This window comes from Balaenoptera borealis (genome assembly GCF_965194805.1).
Source record: "Balaenoptera borealis genome assembly, chromosome: 15".
Lineage (NCBI taxonomy): Eukaryota > Metazoa > Chordata > Mammalia > Artiodactyla > Balaenopteridae > Balaenoptera > Balaenoptera borealis.
The window spans coordinates 62016813-62036747 of NC_138871.1; the positions used below are offsets into that span (position 1 = coordinate 62016813).

At 37.5% G+C, this 19935-nt stretch overlaps 1 protein-coding gene across 3 annotated transcripts in view; it reads left to right on the plus strand.

Annotated features, from left to right (window-relative positions):
• Positions 1–19935, plus strand: part of HEATR5B (HEAT repeat containing 5B) — an 89629-nt gene that overhangs the window by 64217 nt on the left and 5477 nt on the right. For all 3 annotated transcript variants that reach the window (XM_082356674.1, XM_082356673.1, XM_082356672.1), the window contains exons 27-33: positions 275–454; positions 7800–8037; positions 9145–9399; positions 10985–11112; positions 13764–13908; positions 14400–14666; positions 15832–16056. In XM_082356674.1, coding sequence (XP_082212800.1) covers positions 275–454; positions 7800–8037; positions 9145–9399; positions 10985–11112; positions 13764–13908; positions 14400–14666; positions 15832–16056 — 1438 coding nt within the window. The remainder of the gene's footprint in view (positions 1–274; positions 455–7799; positions 8038–9144; positions 9400–10984; positions 11113–13763; positions 13909–14399; positions 14667–15831; positions 16057–19935) is intronic.

A 19935-nucleotide genomic window follows, 5' to 3' on the forward strand; every position in this document is an offset into this window, starting at 1 on the left:
TTCTCTTTGTTGCGGAGCACGGGCTCTAGGTGCATGGGCTTCAGTAGTTGTGGCACACGAGCTCAGTAGTTGTGGCTCTCAGGCTCTAGAGCGCAGGGTCAGTAGTTGTGGTACATGGGCTTAGTTGCTCCGTGGCATGTGGGATCTTCCCAGACCAGGGCTCGAACCCATGTCCCCTGCATTGGCAGGCGGATTCTTAACCACTGCGTCACCAGGGAAGTCCCTAATGTTAACTTTTTACTATAAAAATAAAAGTTTTTTTTCCTTTGGCTAGGTATGTAGTACATGGATCGGAAGTGGAGTTGTCAGTGATCTCAATGATCTCCGCCGTGTACACAATCTGCTTGTTTCTTCACTGGACAAAGTTCAGGCCGGAAAAGGATCTTCCAGCCAACTGTACCGTGAGAGTGCCGCAACCATGGAAAAACTGGCTGTTCTCAAAGCATGGGCAGAGGTAACTATGGCCTATTGTTTTTAACCATTTCTCCATCCATGAGAAAATGTTCCCCTACTCCTGTAGGTAAAAAAATTTTTGTTTGATTTTTGTTTAAAACTGACTTGTGGTATAGGGTGCTTTTTAAAAAATCTGCTATTTGCTCTTTCTCACTGAAATGCATATACATTTATGTCTCAAAAGAACTCTTATTGAACCTTTGAAAATTATATTTTTAATCTGTTTTAAAAACATCTGTGTTGAAGAAGGGCTCTTCTTGCTATGGAAAAATTAGGCAGGGAAAACCTACAAATAGAAAAAAAAAAAATAGAAAAAATTTACGCCAAGAATCTTATTTGATTAAATTTCAGGAGACTTGCCGCCACCCATTGATACTGAGGCTGTAGGGTTTTTTGGTTGTTGTTTGTATGTTTTGTTTTTTTATAGCTGTTTTTACCTCTTTTATTCCCATAGCCACTTTTTAAAAATAATGATATTGTTTTAAATTCACTTTTCTAAATCTCTTCTGCCAGTTGTTTTCAAATACTTATCTGCCTGCACTCAGGTACTTCAAGTAGCTCTTTATTCCTTCCTCTGCCAACCCAGTATCTCACTTACCTATTTCCATGGTATCAGCAGCCTGTGACCACCCAGCAGACAATTGCTGGCTCAAGGCATGCAACATCCAGATGATATAGTTTAGATAAAGGACCTCTGGGTTTTTGTGAATTTTTTTTGTCACAGAAGGGGAATAAAAAAGGAAAATGTAGAGCAATAAGATATTATATAAATTAGTTTTTCTCTCTGATTTTTAGATCAAGTTGTTTTCATAGAGTATCCCTGAGTGTTCCTTTATTTTCACTCTGCTGTCATCTTTTGGCTTAGAGAAGTAAAATAATATTTGCATTGATAAAATGTTTGTTTTTATTGATAAAATTTTAGTTTTTTTTCAAACTAATGCAAATCCATAGTTTTAGGTGGAAGTAGTGTTGGAAAGATACTATAATGTGATTGTTTTCTCACTCTGAAATTCACAGAAATTCTATGTTAATTTTCACATATCTAATTTTTAACTAAAACTTACATTACTTTTCTTGTCTGTAGAAATTACATTCTAAATGATTGAATGATTTTTATTTTTAAAAAGATAGCTTCCAAAATTGTTCTTAATTCTCCAGCCCCATTCATTAATTTCCCAAACATAGAGACAGGTATGTAGTTGGATGATCATAAGACCATTTGCCAGTTAGTTGGTTCTCTGCTGACTTGCATTAATGTGCTTGATTCACCTACTAAGAAGTCTGACATAGTTCAGTATAAAAAGCATTAAATGTTGAATCAGAGGCCCTAGAACAAGTTCTGTCTCTATAATTCACCATCTTTGTGACTTTGTTCAAGTGATTTGATCTCTCAGATACTCAGTTTTTTCATTATAACATGGAAATGCAGTAATATCTTCTTCTAAGGTGAGGTATGTAAAAGGACCAAGCATTGTATCTGGCACTGAATGGAAGATAAGTAATTGCTTTTAACAAATTAGATCAAAACCTTACATAACTAAATTATTAATGCACATTTTTTTTTGAGATGCTTTTCTTATTTGGGGGTAACTTGGTTCTATAATTAAATAATTTGCACTTCGAGCCTCAGCCTGTAATGTTGTCTAGTAAATCTTTTCCTTGCTTAGCTTCCTTTCCTTCGTCCTTTTCCTCAAAGGCCCAATATATTGTAGATTTCTCTACTCAAGATCTATCTTTGCTTCTACCTTTTACTCAAAAAATTGAAGATGTTAGTTTTCCAGCTCCTCAGATTGTTACCTTCAAGTCTTTAGATGTATGCGAGTTGAAAACTCCTTTTACCCATGTGACCTTGGGTGAGTTATTTAACTGCTTCTCTAAACCTCGTTTCTCAGCCCTAAAGTGTGGATAATAATTATGCACATTTCACAGAATTACATTTTGAAGTAAATGAGGTAATAATGACTTTGTTCAATAACTACCTTATTTATGTGCACAGTGAATGTTACCTGTTGTTATTAATATAATAATTATTATTACTTTAAAGTTTTCCTCTACCCTAGGATTACCTTTTCTCATTCTCTTACCTCCCACTCTCTGATTCATTCAACGGTGTTACTAAACATGGGCTCTGTGCCAGGCTAGAAGTTGAGAATACAGTGGTGCACAAGCCAGATGTTCTACGTTTACTGAGAAAAACAAACTAGTAGACGAGTATGTGCCACAAAAATAATGACTGTTATAGGAGAAGTCCAGACTGTGGTGAACACACAGCAGAGGCACCTAAAATAGTCTGAGGTCTCAGAGGAGGCTGCTTGGAGAAAACGATACTGAAGCTGAGACCTGGAGGATGAGAGTAGATGTTAGTAAGCATAAGTCTCAGGAGGGGACTGTTCCAAGCTAAGTGCTGTCAGTTACCCCCGCCTCTGTATCTCACTTACCCTGCCTGTGTATCTCACTTACCCTGCCTGTGTATCTCACTTACCCGCCTCTGTATCTCACTTACCCCGCCTCTGTATCTCACTTACCCGCCTCTGAATCTCACTTACCCTGCCTCTGAATCTCACTTACCCTGCCTCTGAATCTCACTTACCCCGCTTCTGTATCTCAGTTACCCCCACCTCTGTATCTCACTTACCCCCGCCTCTGTATCTCACTTACCCTGCCTCTGTATCTCACTTACCCGCCTCTGAATCTCACTTACCCTGCCTCTGAATCTCACTTACCCCGCTCTGTATCTCACTTACCCCGCCTCTGTATCTCACTTACCCCCACCTCTGTATCTCACTTACCCCCGCCTCTGTATCTCACTTACCCCCGCCTCTGTATCTCACTTACCCCGCCTCTGTATCTCACTTACCCCGCCTCTGAATCTCACTTACCCCGCCTCTGAATCTCACTTACCCGCCTCTGAATCTCACTTACCCTGCCTCTGAATCTCACTTACCCCACTTCTGTATCTCAGTTACCCCCACCTCTGTATCTCACTTACCCCCGCCTCTGTATCTCACTTACCCCCGCCTCTGTATCTCACTTACCCCCGCCTCTGTATCTCACTTACCCCGCCTCTGAATCTCACTTACCCCGCCTCTGAATCTCACTTACCCGCCTCTGAATCTCACTTACCCTGCCTCTGAATCTCACTTACCCCACTTCTGTATCTCAGTTACCCCCACCTCTGTATCTCACTTACCCCCGCCTCTGTATCTCACTTACCCCCGCCTCTGTATCTCACTTACCCCCGCCTCTGTATCTCACTTACCCCCGCCTCTGTATCTCACTTACCCCACCTCTGTATCTCACCCCGCCTCTGAATCTCACTTACCCCGCCTCTGAATCTCACTTACCCCGCCTCTGTATCTCACTTACCCCGCCTCTGTATCTCACTTACCCCCGCCTCTGTATCTCACTTACCCCCGCCTCTGTATCTCACTTACCCCGCCTCTGAATCTCACTTACCCCACCTCTGAATCTCACTTACCCGCCTCTGAATCTCACTTACCCTGCCTCTGAATCTCACTTACCCCACTTCTGTATCTCAGTTACCCCCACCTCTGTATCTCACTTACCCCCGCCTCTGTATCTCACTTACCCCCGCCTCTGTATCTCACTTACCCCCGCCTCTGTATCTCACTTACCCCCGCCTCTGTATCTCACTTACCCCACCTCTGTATCTCACCCCGCCTCTGAATCTCACTTACCCCGCCTCTGAATCTCACTTACCCCGCCTCTGTATCTCACTTACCCCGCCTCTGTATCTCACTTACCCCCGCTTCTGTATCTCACTTACCCCCGCCTCTGTATCTCACTTACCCCGCCTCTGTATCTCACTTACCCTGCCTCTGTATCTCACTTACCCCCGCCTCTGTATCTCAGTCACCCCCACTCTGTATCTCAGTCACCCGCACTTCTGTATCTCAGCATCTCCCTCTGCTTTCTCGTCCTCTTCTACTCGCTCTCCTCTTCACACCTCTGTTCATTGAACGAGTTTCAGTATCTTCACGTCCTCAACTAGTCACCCACTTCTCAATCCCCTGCAATCTGGGTTTACTCTCAGCACTCCATTGAAATTATTTCACTAAAGTTACAAATAATATAATTCTCCAAATCACTGGACACTTTTCAACCTGTCTTACTTAGCCTCTCTATAACATTTGATATTGTCTCCTCTGGAAACTTTGTTTTCCTTGACTTCCGTGACACTACTCCCTTGGTTTTCCTCTTTTCTTTTCATTGTTCATTCTCAGCATCACTTGCTGGCTTCTCTTTGCCTGCCTGCTCTTTAAATATTGGCATTTTTCTTGTCCCTTTTCTCACTCTTCATACTCTATGGGTAGCGTCATCTACACCCATACCCAGTAGCTTTAACTTGTATATTAAAGATTCTAATTCTACTTTTCTAGCAATACCTCTCTCCTACATTCCAGTCCCATATTTTTAGCTGTTTATTAGACATGTAGTACTGCAGTGTTTACTATTGAAAAAAATCCATGTATAAGTGGACCTGCACAGTTCAAACCCACATTGGTTCAAGGGTCAACTGTATTATCAAAGCACTTTCTAAAATCGTACACATTAGTTGACCAATTTATCGTAAGGAATATCAAGGATAGACACAAAGATTCTGCTATGAGGATGTTTGCTGCGATGTTGTTTATCATTCTAAAAAAAAAAAGGCAATATATGAATAAATGTATTTCTTGATCCAAAGATGATGGTATTAAGTGAATAGAAAATTGAGTATAATATTATATACAAACATAGTTTTTAAAAGACTGAGTAGGTATGTACAACATGGCTAGAATGTTAACAGTATTACATCTGAGTAGTAGGATTGTGTCTGGTTTTATTTTCTTCATTTTACTTATGCTTCTGATTCTTCTATATTTTGTATGTAATATCTCATAAGAAAAATAAACCCAATTTTTTTTTAAAAACGAGTCTAAAAAATATATTCTCATATTGCAAGTAGCAATGTAATATATAGAACCCTTTTAGAAAGCATTTGGCAGTGTCTCTTCAGAGCCGTGGAAGTATTTATAATCACTAATCCAGTAATTCCATTTCTGGAACTTTATCCTAGGGAAAAATATCCAAAATATGAAAAAGAGAGAAATTTACAAAAATGTTTAGTTGGAACCTTACTTATAATGTGAAGAACTGAACACCTTTGTCTTTGAAAACTATATCTCATCTTTCTAAGATTCCCAAGGCTAAAAAGAATCAGAAAAAAATATAAAAGTTCAAAAAATAAATAAATAAATAAAATAAAAAATAAAAAATAAAAAAATATATAAAAGTTCAACTACAGGAAAATTGTTAAATGTATAATGTCTTCCATTGCAGCCATTAAGAATAATAGTTATAGTAAGGCTAGTATTCATATGGAAACCCTTATGATATATAAATAGATAAATACAAAATTCTCTGTACAACAAAATTACAACTTAGAAAGTTGGAGTGTGAAAACCTGGAAATTAGAATTATGAGTAATTTTAAAAACTCATTTTTCAAACGATTTGTGGTATAATTTTTTAAATTAAAATTCGAGGAAAAATACATACAACTGACCTTTAAATCCTGCAGTGACTCCTTCGCTTCCCCATTACCAACAGTCTTCAGCTACTTCTGCCTTACATTCTGTGCTCAGTCTAATACCAAACACTTGTAGTTTCCTCAGCACGCCTTGCTCGTTTCTATCTCTTGTGCTCTTGCTCTATATTCCCTCTGCCTGGAATTCCCCCTTCCATCTTTGCCTGTGAACAGGTGAACTTTTGTCTTTGAATCCACTGTCTCACCTTTTCATAGTCCATTAAGATTCTTCCATCCTTGGTGCTTCCTGTGATTCATTCATTCATTTCTCAAACCACTGAGTGTCCGTTAGGTGCCAGGCAGCGTACGTAGTCACTGCGTGTAGTGAGGTGGGAAGATAGGTCATTTAAAACAAATTTAAAAAAGCATCCCTTTCTCTCAGCAGTTTTCTCACTCTCCTTTCATTGTATCAGTCGGTGAGTCCATGGAAGGTGAAAACCATGTATTATTTGTCTTTGTTGCCTCAGGCCCTAGCGCAATAGCAAAGGCAAGGCAAGAGTAAGCACCTAAGAAGGGTTTGATGAGTGAATGGCTGAGTATACTTACAGTGCTTATTGAGATACTTTCTTAAAATCAGCATAATAATAAATCTAGGGGAAGAAAGCGAGCTTAAAACCAGTAGAAAATATGAATGTGATACATTTATAACTTGAGATTCAGAGTCCCTACTCCAAAAGTTAGGTGGCTTCTGCTTCTAAATTGTCAGGTGTTAAGTATGACTAACCTACTGTAACTGTTATAGACCATCACAGCGTTAAGGAATGCTTCTTCTCAAAAATGAAGATTCATTGTTTCCTGTAATCATTGTCTAATCTAGTTAATTACCATGCCATAACTGTCTGTTCATTGTAGGAATAGAGATAAGACCCTGCCATCAAGAAGCTGCAGTGTCCCTGTTCACATGCATAGACTTCGTCTTACAAACAATGAAAATGACACTGTGTAGGGGGAATAGTTTTCTCAAGATTTTTATCTAGTGCAGTTTTCTTTCTTACTCTTGCTCCCCCCACCCTTTTTTTTTTTAGCTTTATCATTGATGTGTAATTCAGCTACGTGCCAGTTGCCAAAGCCAAAATGTATGTACAAAAACAAAAGAAAACAAACAAAAATAACTTCAGCAAAGAAAAATCTTTAAGATTATATTCTAGGAAGTTGTGATTATACATCTTTTTGGTTTATAAAGTGGAGAGAAAAGATACAGATAATATATTTGGCCAGTAAATTATATTATTCTTGGCTCAGCCATCTGTTGCAAGGACTAGATTGCTAAATATCACTTAAGGACTATATAAGAAGGGGTTTTGAAGGATATTTATGGAAATCCTTTCTGTGCCCTTCCCCCCCCTCCCCTCAGCTTTTTTCTTTGACTGCTGTCTAATTGTGTCTAATAAATCTATGAAAGCAAAGGTAACAAACAGGAAGTTATACACTATGGCAAAAAGAAAAAAAAAGAAAGAAAACCACATATAAAGGGGGGGGCTTTGTAAAGTAGAACAAGAGAAGCCAGAAAAAATTCAGAGAACCCTACTCAAGGAATATGCTGTGAGAGCAATAGTCAGAAGTCAGCTCTATAAAAAAAAACGATTGCCTCCAAAGCAGGTGGAATTATTCTTTTGAGGTTATCCAGAAATCCCAAAGTTGTATACTTTCTAGTATCTGTACTCACTTTCGATGATTCAGCTGTATAATAACAACTTAGAATATGTCATTTCTTAATATTATGCCTTGTTATTTTCTCCTCCTGTATATCTTACTAGGTATATGTGGTTGCCATGAATATTAAAAAAGAAGCAGAGTCAAAACCAAAAAGAGCAATTAAAAATACTGATGATGATGATGATGATTACAGTACCATAGATGAACTACCACCAGACAGTTTAATAACACTCGTACAACCTGAACTGCCAACACTCAGTCGCCTGTGGTTGGCAGCATTAAAAGACTATGCGCTTTTAACTTTACCAGCTGAATTTGCTAGTCAGCTACCCCCAGATGGTAAGTACTGCATTTAGAGTTTTGCTTTTAATAGAGTTCAAAGTAGTAATTAAACAAAATGGAATTGGTGGAGACTAGCAACAATAGTAATAATAACATGTAAAATTTCTGTGGACTTAAACTTGACATTCTCTCATTTAGAGCATGTTCTCCATACTGAATTTGTGAATTCATATATGGCATTAAACTTGTTAGCCCAAGCAAAAATGTTCTCACTGTTACAGTAATAACTGTACGAGCTAGGTTACTCTAAATAACTGTGCATAACAAGTCATTATGCATAACCATGATGAAGTATATTGCTGTGTTGGTCAGTGTGTGTATGCAGGGACAGATGTGGCAGTCCTCATTTGATAGAGAAAGCAGGAGGAGGGGAAGAATTTGCAGAAGAGTAAAAAAGAAAGAAGAGACAGAGTTCCCTGGCTATGAGAGAAAGGGAAGGTGATGAGGGTTTTAAGAGTTGCTGGCAACAGTGAAGAGGAAGCCTGAGGAAGAGGACCACGGGTAGGGAAAGGTAGAGGGAATTCACAGGCATCAGCATTTGCAGCGAAAAGGCTGGAAACCCTAGCATCAGCGAGGAAGTGACAGGCACTCCAGGTCAGCAGCTGCAGGAAAGACGTTAGTTTTGATAACGCTGTACGAGAATCTCTTTGCCAAATTGCTCTTTTATATGTGCTATGATCTGAATATTTGTGTCACCTCAAAATTCATATGTTGAAACCTAATCCCTGTTGTGATGGAATTAGGAGGTGAGACCTTTGGGAGGTGCTTAGGTCATGAGGGTGGAGCTCCTAGGAGTGGAAGTAGTCCCCTTGTAAAAGAGAACCCACAGAGCTCCCTGGCCCCTTCCACCTTGTGAGGACACAGCAAGAAGGCACTGGCTATGAATCAGGAAGAGGGCCCTCACCTGACCATGCTGACACCCTGATCTCGGACCTCCAGCCTCCAGAACTATGAGAAATAAATTTCTGTAGTTTATAATCCACCCAGTCTGTGGTATTTTCTTGTACCAGCCCAAATGGACTAAGATAGTATGTAACGGGTTTTTTTTAAGGTAGTTGTTCATAAATGAGTATAATAGAAGTAATGTTTTTGATTGCTTTATAGGTGGAGCATTTTATACTCCTGAGACTATTGATACAGCTAGACTTCACTATCGGAATTCCTGGGCCCCAGTTCTCCATGCAGTGGCACTTTGGTTAAATAGCACAGGATTTACATGTTCAGAGTCAGCAGAAGCAGCAGCAATATCAGGTTTACAAAAACGTTCTACACCCATCAATTTAAACCAAGCATCAGGAGCAACGCCTAGTTCTAAATCTTTGCCAGAAATTAACAAAGACAGAATGCATCTGATTTTAGGTAGGTGAGCCATGTTAATGTATTTCAAGATGTATCACTTCTGAAAATGTGTATCTGTAGGGGAGAAAAAACTTCTTTCTACCCTCTTAAGATCTGTGACTGGCTTAAGAATAAAACTGACATGAGACACATTAACAGGAGGAAAGCATACAAATTTATTTAATATTTTTACATGTACACAGGAGTCTTTAGAAGGAAAATGAAGACCTGAAGAAGCCGTTAGGTCCAGAAGATTGTATGCAGTTTTACACAAACAAGAATAAATTGTGAGGGTATGACAAGACAAAGGGGTTTGGGCTAGGCGTGGTAAGTTGTGGGACAGTAATGAGAAAATATATGGGGGAAATAATGGAAGATCAGGCTTATTTTAGTAGTTTTGTTTGGACAGGTCTATTTCAACATCGACTCCCAGTCTCTGGTGGTAAGAATGTTTTCTCCCTGGTACAGAGAGGGCACCTTTCTCATGAGAAATTTTATGACCTGCTTTTAGGTAGAAAGGAGGACAGAGAGCCCTGCCTGCATCTGCTATTTCTCAAATGCCTTCAGCCAAGAAGGTATATTTTGGTGTGGCATGTTTTGAACTCCTTCATATCTTTCATTTTAATGCTATGGAAAAAATTGTTATAGTTCAGAGAAGGGATAGTAAAAAGAGGATTTTTAGCACAGTTTCTAAATTAACTGAATTTTTTATTTAAAAATTTAATTATTAAAAACTACTCTTTAAAAATTCTCTGTCATGTTCACTCACAGAGCAATACTGAATAATTTTCAAGGGAAAAAAGTAAACTATTTTTTTTCAACAGCTTTTCTTTTTACTTGACACTTAACAAATTGCCCCATAAGGAAATAATAAAATGTAAAGTTAAAGCAAATTTGAATGATTCTTATTTATGATTGCTTTATAGATGCTCTTTTTTTTTTTTTTTTTATAAATTTATTTATTTATTTATTTTTGGCTGTGTTGGGTCTTCGTTTCTGTGCAAGGGCTTTCTCCAGTTGCGGCGAGCGGGGGCCACTCTTCATCGCGGTGCGTGGGCCTCTCACTGTAGCGGCCTCTCCCGTTGCGGAGCACAGGCTCCAGACGCGCAGGCTCAGTAGTTGTGGCTCACGGGCCCAGTTGCTCTGTGGCATGTGGGATCTTCCCAGACCAGGGCGCAAACCCGTGTCCCCTGCATTGGCAGGCGGATTCTCAACCACTGCGCCACCAGGGAAGCCCCTATAGGTGCTCTTTTAACACTTAAGAATTTGTCACTCATTTAATGAGAATTAATTTTATAATTTTCATAAATTTATTCTTAATGTATTATTTTAAAATGTCTTTAAATAACTTCTTAATCAAGGTGACCTTGGAACTCCCCCATCCCCTTCCAATGTGATTATTAGCCTCCTTGCAGAGCTACAACCTGTGTTAAGTTTGGCTGCTTATTTTGACAATCATTTTGAACTCACTTTAAGGCATTAATAAATGTATGTTAAAAGTAATCTGTAAACAAAATTAAGTAGGTGAAAGTGGGGGAAAAAATGGTGTCAAAGCAACAAAGTGTTTTATATTAACAAACCTGTGTGTTTATTTTGTACATTGCAGGCGTGAGTATACAGTTCCTTTGTTCCCCAAGACCTGAGGAGCCTGTTGAACATGTTACAGCTTGTCTACAGGCCTTACACACCTTACTAGATTCTCCTTATGCCCGAATCCATATTGCAGAAGATCAGGTACAGTATATTTCTATGATAGATAATTTATGCTTTGTATTCATCGTATTTATCTTAAGATAATTTTCTCACATATGAAATAAGTATTATATAATAAGCATTTAGGATTTTGGCTTCATCTAAGACCCTATATTGAAAGTTGGATGACCAGGCACAGCTAGACTACAGATTGTCACTGTACCTTCTTTGATCAGTTCATCAGCAGTCAAGTAAAACTAAAAATTTAAAGGATGTCTTCAGGGACTTCCCTGGTGGCACAGTGGTTAAGAATCCTCCTGCCAGTGTGGGGAACACGGGTTCGATCCCTGGTCTGGGAAGATCCCATATGCCGTGGAGCAACTAAGCCCATGCGCCACAACTACTGAGCCTGCACTCTAGAGCCCATGAGCCACAGCTACTGAGCCCATGCACCACAACTACTGAAGCCTGCACGCCTAGAGCCCATGCTCCACAACAAGAGAAGCCACTGCAATGAGAAGCCTGCGCGCTGCAACAAAAAGTAGCCCCTGCTCACAGTAACTAGAGAAAGCCCACACGCAGCAATGAAGACCCAGTGCAGCCAAAAAAATAAATAAAATTAAATAAATAAATAAGGATGGCTTCAGTCCCAGTTAATGATTCTACTAATAAAGGGCTGAAGTGATTCATAAGGCTATTAAATAAATTATGTCACTTTTAAATGATTAAGTTTTATCTCTCATTTAATGAAATCTTTATGCGCTGACTCAAGTACTTATTTAAAAAGTTTAATGAATTGCTTTTTCTAATTTATGTATGGAGTATTTAGAGGATTTTATTCATGTTACAGAACCAAGTTACCACTGGATTTGTTATTCTTTTTAATTAGGAATTTTATTTTCGTAATAACCATTTCTTTGAACACCATACTACCAAATGGTATCACTTGGGATAATTTTCCATAAAACACAAACAGATAAAAAGCAAAGTTCTCATTATTGTATTATATCAAAATTAGTTTTGCACATAGTGCTGCTCGAAAAAAAACCCCAAATGAAACAAAACAAAGCATGTGCTGTGTGATTACAAGCTTCACTCACTGATGAACTCTTCTTGTACCCCAGCCTTGTAGCCTGAAGCTGTGCCTCAGCTAAACTACAGATTACTGCAGGAAACTTGAGGGTTGTTTTCAAATGGTCAAACCAATAAAATTTAATCTATGAATGAAGGTGTGTGACATATTATGTTAAAACCAAAATAACTGAGTGTAAATATAGTAGATTGAATGACATGGTTAAATGTGTATTCCAGAAATACAACAGACATAAATTTGATCACCCCATCAATCTTGTAGTGGTTGATTTTTAAGACATGAAAAGGGAGGAGGGAGGTCAATTATGAGGCCATTTTCATAATTCCAGAGAGATAATGAGTCCACTGGCCTCCGAAAACTGAATAAAGGAAGAAGGAAAGAGGGCCAAGACTGGAACCTTAGGGATAAATAGCAAATAAGGATTGAGATGAAGGAAATAAATCAGCAGTGGAACAACTAGAGAGGAAGGAGGAGAACCAAAAGAATCCAGAATCCAAGTCTGAGTTAATCACCACTAAATCCACAGCACGGGGCATAGGGCTTAGCATGTTGTTGGTGCTCTGATACTGACTAAAGACCAGATGCCAGTTTAGAAAAAAACAACAACAGAATTATCAAAGATGAGGGAGTTTCAAGGACAGACAACAGTCTCAAAAGGGACAGAATCCAGTAAATAAGGACAGAAAAGAGTCCCATGGAGGTTATTGGTGACCTCAGGCATAGCGTTTTCTCAGGTGGATCAAGCCAGATTATAGAAGATTGAGGAGTAAATGAGAGAGTGAAGGAAGTGGCAGCATTCGGTCTGGGAAAGGAAGAAACAAGACAGAGACAGAAGAGAACATGGGGGCAGATGGAAGGCTCTGAGAGGTTTTTTGAGGTGTGGGGGGAAATTAGATAGGAAAGACTTGAGCCGATACTTATCCTGGGGAAGAGGAGCTTAGCTAGAGAGCGAGGTTGACAACATACGGGGTATGATTGATGTCCTTGGAGAATCCTTGGGAAGTCAAACAGGATGGGGTAGCAGGCATATGAGGAAAGATTAATCAGTCTTGGACAGGGGCTGGACACTTGATCTTAAGGAAAGAGGTAAAAGTGGCTTTGGTTGCAATTAAATTTTTTTCTCCCTCTGAAATTTGAGGTGGGTTCATTGGATGGGTTTGATGTGGAAGATTGTAAGAGGCTTTTTAAAGTGAGTAGTAAGCGGTAGAAGTTTGTAATAGTTCTGAGATGAATCTGAGAGGGACTCACCAGAATGCCAGAATTTCTGGTAGACTACTCTTGGGTACTTAGGTTGGAAATCATAAATTTTAGTGGCACTGGATGCTAGCAATATTGTTTAGTCCTAAAGAGAAAAGAAATAGGAGAATGACCATTTTTAAATGGAAAAATTATTTAAATACATAATGTAATTTTTGACTGAAAATATGTTCAGATAAAATATGACCCTTTTTCAAGATTGTTATAATATTTGCTACATAGTCCAATATATTAATTTTAGCTACCAAATTTATTTATTTTTACATGTATATTTTCTTAGATTTAATAATATAAATGTATCCTTTGAAATTAAAATTAATTTCTCTGTATTAATTTATAATAGCTGATTGGTGTTGAGTTGCTGAGTGTTTTACACCGCCTCCTACTGACCTGGAATCCACCATCCGTCCAGCTGCTGGTGACTGGAGTTGTGCAACAGATAGTAAGAGCTGCTCAGGATTATTTGCAAGAAAAAAGAAACACACTAAGTAAGCACTAGAAATTACACTAACATTGAAGTAGATTTATTTGTACTCTAATTTTTAAAATATTGATGCCAGGAAGTTGTTAATTAAAAAATTTAACCATACATTTAGAAGCTTTGCGATTGATTTTGCTTTCCTTAGCATGACGCAAATGGAATTGCTCATATTCAGCTATCTTTCACCTTCAAAAGGGTCAACTTCACACGTTTCAGCCTAACATATGTGTTACTCCTGTTATGAAATACACTCCTAATAAAAAATACCTAATAAAAATTTTTGAAGTAAAAAATGAATTGTCCATTACTTTTAAGGAGAGGTAAATAAACAGAATTCTAGTCAGGCAGAGAATTACTCTGAGAAGGACATATGGCATCAGTTAAACATTTAGTTGTAAATTCTTCGAAAGAATTTATTAAGTATGCTTATTGTGTTGTTTCATCTACTATTTTTTATTTTGTTTGCTGGAAATTTCACCAAATTTTCTTTTACCCAAGATGAAGATGATATGGAAAAAGAGTCCTGTCCTGTATTAGGAGAAGGAGGTGACAGTGGTGGTCTTATTCCTGGAAAATCTCTTGTGTTTGCAACTATGGAGCTGTTGATGTTCATTTTAGTGCGGCATATGCCGCATCTCAGTACCAAGATGTCAGACTCTCCAAGTCACGTAGCCACTAAAACTCGTCTGTCAGAAGAAAGTGCTCGTTTGGTGGCAGCCACAGTTACCATACTCTCTGACTTACCATCCCTTTGTTCACCTGCTGGTACGGTATTGATCACTATTTGGAAATGTGTTATACTGTATTAGAGATGAGGTTGCCTTTGATTTTAAGTGCTATTATGATTTATTTTCCTCTTAAATCTTAAAGGAGAAGTAGGGGTTTTTTTAAGGGTTTGTTTACCTTTAGGAGCCTATAAAGAAAGACTAAAGATTTAAGAAGTCAAAAACCCAGGATACCCTTTTCAGATACATGTCAAACAAACTTCAGCAAAGAGGTAGAACCACAGTTTGAGGGAAGACATCGAATGTTAGCAGATAGACATAAAGTGGAATTACTAAACCCTTTATTTTCTGATCTGGTCGCTACTCTTGAGCAACGCTGACAAACTAACAAATGTCAGAGGAGAGTGACAACCAACTTGAAGGAGCAACTAAAAGAATTATAGCTGAAAAAGATAATAGCTGTCTGCAGACACCTGAAGAACTAGTGGATGGAAAAGTAGACTTTCCCTCTGTTGTATCTAGAAGGTAGAGATGGTATCAGGATATATAAAGGTAAATTTCAGTTCAACACAAGCCTACAGATATGAAAACAATGAATTCTCCATCATCGAAGTTCTGTAGGCAGACTACAGTGGCTGCATGTCAGAGCGGTGAAGGGAGTCTTTCATTAAGTGGGTGGTTGATTTGATTACCTTAAAGTTCTTTCAGCTACAAATCCTAGGATTCTTTCATCTCTTTTTGGCTTACCTGTGTAGTCTTCTTATCAGTTTCCTGACTTGGTTACTACATTGACTGACTTAGTACTAAGGTTCACTTAGTACAATGAGATTGATTACTTGTCTTGGAATTGCTACATGATTCACCAAGTTTCTCAGGTACTTCTCAGAGTATTTGGTAGTGTTTTCCTTCTGTTTTTCTACCTTTCTTCCTTATTTTCATTATGAAGGGCATGATTATTAAATAGGTGAAATACTAGAAGTAATAAAAACAAGGCAAGCTGGGAAAAGAAAGAAAATATTTCTTTTGAAATAACTTGTGACTTTCTTTTTTTTTCAAACATTGAATTATAGTAATAGTAATGCAGTAAATTTTGTATAAATACAAGGAAAAGAAATAATATTAAACCATAAAAAATATAAACAATTGAAATAACTATAATATGGGAACTATTAATTATGAGGCAATCTGATTTGTTTTTATTTCAGGATGTATGACAATCCTGCCCACGATTCTGTTTTTAATTGCAAGAATATTGAAAGACACAGCGATAAAGTCTGCAGATAATCAGGTTCCTCCACCAGTCAGTGCAGCTCTTCAAGGGATCAAAAGTATTGTGACACTTTCAATGGCCAAAACTGAGGATACTCAAAAACAGTGGACAGCTCTAATTCGTAGCACTCTCGCGTGCATCCTAGAATATTCTCAACCAGGTAATCTAATCAGTTTTAAATTTTTAAAAGTTTATTAGGATATCTGTTCCCTAATAACTAATTGAATGAGCTCATCAGAAAACTGCTATATATCTGAATCAACTCAGAGAAGTATTTTCGTCCCATCTTTCAGATGTGAACTTTTAGTTCCCCGTTCTGGATATTGACTCTGAATGCCCTTGTCTTAGCACTTATATACATTTTGGGAGGTTTCCCCAAAAAGAAAGGACGTGTGCATATAAAACTCTTATACATTGTTTTGAACTCCTATATAGTTGCCCATCACTTATATTTATCAATTATTATTCATTCCCCTAACAATGGATATTTTTGTTATTTCTGATTTTTCCCAATTATAAAAATTGTCTCAGTGAACATCCTTATAAATTCCTTATGCACATGTGCTATGAGATTTTCTAGGGCATACCCCTATAAGTGGAATTGACGACACATTTAAATTTTATCAGACATTGCCACATTGCTCTCCAAAGTAGCTGTATGAATTTGCACTTCTACCAGCAGTGCATGATCCCCACCAATACATGGTATTTCAGACGTTTAAATTTCATTATCTGATAAGTAAAACGTACTATCTTACTGTTTTAATTGGCATTTTTCATTTTCCTACTGAGTATAAGCATTTTTCATGTTTGTGTCTAATTTGGGGGAAAATGCTTATTCACATTTTTGTCCATTTTTCTTCTGTGTTTGACTTTTTCTTTCATTTTATTTCTGTGGTAAATGTGAAAGGATTGAAAACAGAATAATAATTAAAGATTTGCCATATTGCCTACTAAAACATTTCCACACTATCTAAAACTGTGGAGTGGGCCCAAGAACGAACAGATAGGGCAATGAAACAGAAGAGATTGTTTTAAAACAGACATTCATCCACATGAGAATATAATACATGATAAGGGCACATTCATTATTCTTCAAATGGTTTGTGTCAATTAGCCATTTCAGATATCAGTTCCAGTTAGGCCCTCTCCTTATATCATGACTCTAAGTAAATATGAGGTAAGTTAGAATGATAATGTAAAATTTTTAAAATAGGTAAACAAAGAAAATATAGGTGACTCCTTTATGTCAGAATGACAAAGGACTATGTAAGTGTAAGTGAATGGTAAATATCATAGAGGAAAATATCAGTGTATTGGACTATAGAATTTAACGTCTACCTGTCAAAAATGATAGCATTAAAAAATGGTTGATAAATCCTAAAAATTCTTATCAGAAGGAAAAAGATTTTTTTCCTGTTTCTTTAATTTTGTATCTATATGAGATGATGGATGTTCGCTAAACTTGTGATGATCATTTCATGATGTATGTAAGTCAGATCATTATACTGTGCACCTTAAACTTATATAGTACTGTGTGTCAATTGTATCGCAATAAAACTGGAAGAAAAAAATTAAAAAAATAAAAGATACCTAAAAAAAAGACAGATCAAAAACTGAAAATAATATTTATGTCAGTGTTAATATCATTAATGTACAAAGAAGTCTTTTAAGAAAGAAGGAAAGAGCACACATTATTAAAAAGGAAATAGAGATGCCCACCAAGTATATAAAAAAGTTAGCCACATTATTATATAAGCAAAGAAATACAAACAAAAACAAAGTAATATAAATTTTTACCTGTAAAACTGATTTTAAAAAATTGTGAGTATGTACAGGTGGAATTGATAGCAGGAGAACATTTTCATACTTTGCTGAAGGGAATTAATACAGTTTAAACTTTCAGGGAATCAATTCTGCAAAATATACACAGAGCCTTTAAGAATTCATACTCTGGGGCTTCCCTGGTGGCGCAGTGGTTGAGAACCTGCCTGCTAATGCAGGGGACTCGGGTTCGAGCCCTGGTCTGGGAAGATTCCACATACCGCGGAGCAACTGGGCCCGTGAGCCACAACTACTGAGCCTGCGTGTCTGGAGCCTGTGCTCCGCTACAAGAGAGGCCACGATAGTGAGAGGCCCGCGCACTGCAATGAAGAGTGGCCCCCGCTTGCCGCAACTAGAGGAAGCCCTCGCACAGAAACGAAGACCCAACACAGCCAAAAAAATAAATAAATAAGGGCTTCCCTGGTGGCGCAGTGGTTGAGAATCTGCCTGCGAATGCAGGGGACACGGGTTCGAGCCCTGGTCTGGGAGGATCCCACATGCCGCGGAGCAACTGGGCCCGTGAGCCACAACTGCTGAGCCTGCGCGTCTGGAGCCTGTGCTCCGCAACAAGAGAGGCCGCGATACTGAGAGGCCCGCGCACCGCGATGAAGAGTGGCCCCCGCTTGCCGCAACTGGAGAGAGCCCTAGCACAGAAACGAAGACCCAACATAGCAACCAATCAATCAATTAAATAAATAAATCTTTAAAAAAAAAAATAAATAAATAAATAAATAAATAAATAAATAAATAATAATTAAAGGTGCTAATAATTAAAAAAAAAAAAAATTCATACTCTGACCTTATTGATCAGAAACTTGTGTTCAAGGTTATTTATCACAGTCTATTTTATAATATTGAAAATACAAAAGTGATAAATGTAACTATCTGGCAGTGGGAAAAAATATTAAATATATCATGGTATACTCATTTGGATTATATATCCATTATATCTATTAAAAATCATGTTTATAAATAATTATATATAAAAAAACTAACCCAGACCAGAAGGAATTAATCAAAAACCTAGAAATTAAACTATCGCTAGATGGTAGTATTACAAGTTTTATTTTCTTTCCCATACACTTGTTATATTTTAAACAAACCATGTACTACTTTATATCACCTGAAATTTTTTAGTATTAATATTTGGAAGGGAAAACTTTAACTAGTTTTATTAATGTTACTAAAACTATTTAGCTTTATCATGAGTTAATATTTTTCTTTTTAGCATAGATTTTTAACAAACTAAAGAAACATTAAATGCCATAATTATATACGAATGTAAATGTATATGTGTGTACATTGATAGAACAAGAAAAAGTAGTTAAGAATTCATTTAAAAATATAAATACTGTTTCAGTTTTCATGGGGGTGTCCATAATCAATAATCATATTTTTTAAATTGTCAATTATAAGAGAAGGTTTTGATATTTTATCCTAGTTCATTCATGTTAGATGAATTTAAAGGTATATGATAAGATAATTAACTTGCCTACGATAACCTGTCCAGAACTGAATTCTCAGTAGGCACAGTCAGCATGAAGTAGGGATCAAAGCCATGGGTCTATTTTTATAGTAGATGTAAGCAAGGCAAGCAGAATTTCTTGCTTTACGAGAAGAGTTTTGTAATAGAGAATTTCCTTTATGGAAATCATATTTCTTATTATAAATTCTGAGACTTCCACTTTAAAAAATGTGCCAGTGTATGTATGTGAACACACACACACACCCCTCCGTGGATGTAATGAATCACTCTTAAGATTGCTATATTTTTTTTCATTTTTAAAACCTTCAATTTTGAAATAGATTTCAAACTTTTTAAAATGTTACAAGAATAATATAGTGAACTTCAGCATACCCTTCTAGATTTCACCAGTTGTTAACATTTGTTGCATGTTTTATTTTTTCTATAATCCACATATTATTATTGTTGATATTATTATTAATTTTGCTGAACCATTTGAGAATACATTGAAGGCATCATGACTCTTTACTCCTAAATACTTCACAGATATCCTAAGAACAAGAACAGTCTCTTACATAACCACTGAAAAATTATCAAATTGAGGCAATTTAACATTGATACAGGGCCTCCCTGGTGGCGCAGTGGTTGAGAATCCACCTGCCAATGCAGGGGGCATGGGTTCGATCCCTGGTCCGGGAAGATCCCACATGCCGCGGAGCAACTAAGCCCGTGCGCCACAACTACTGAGCC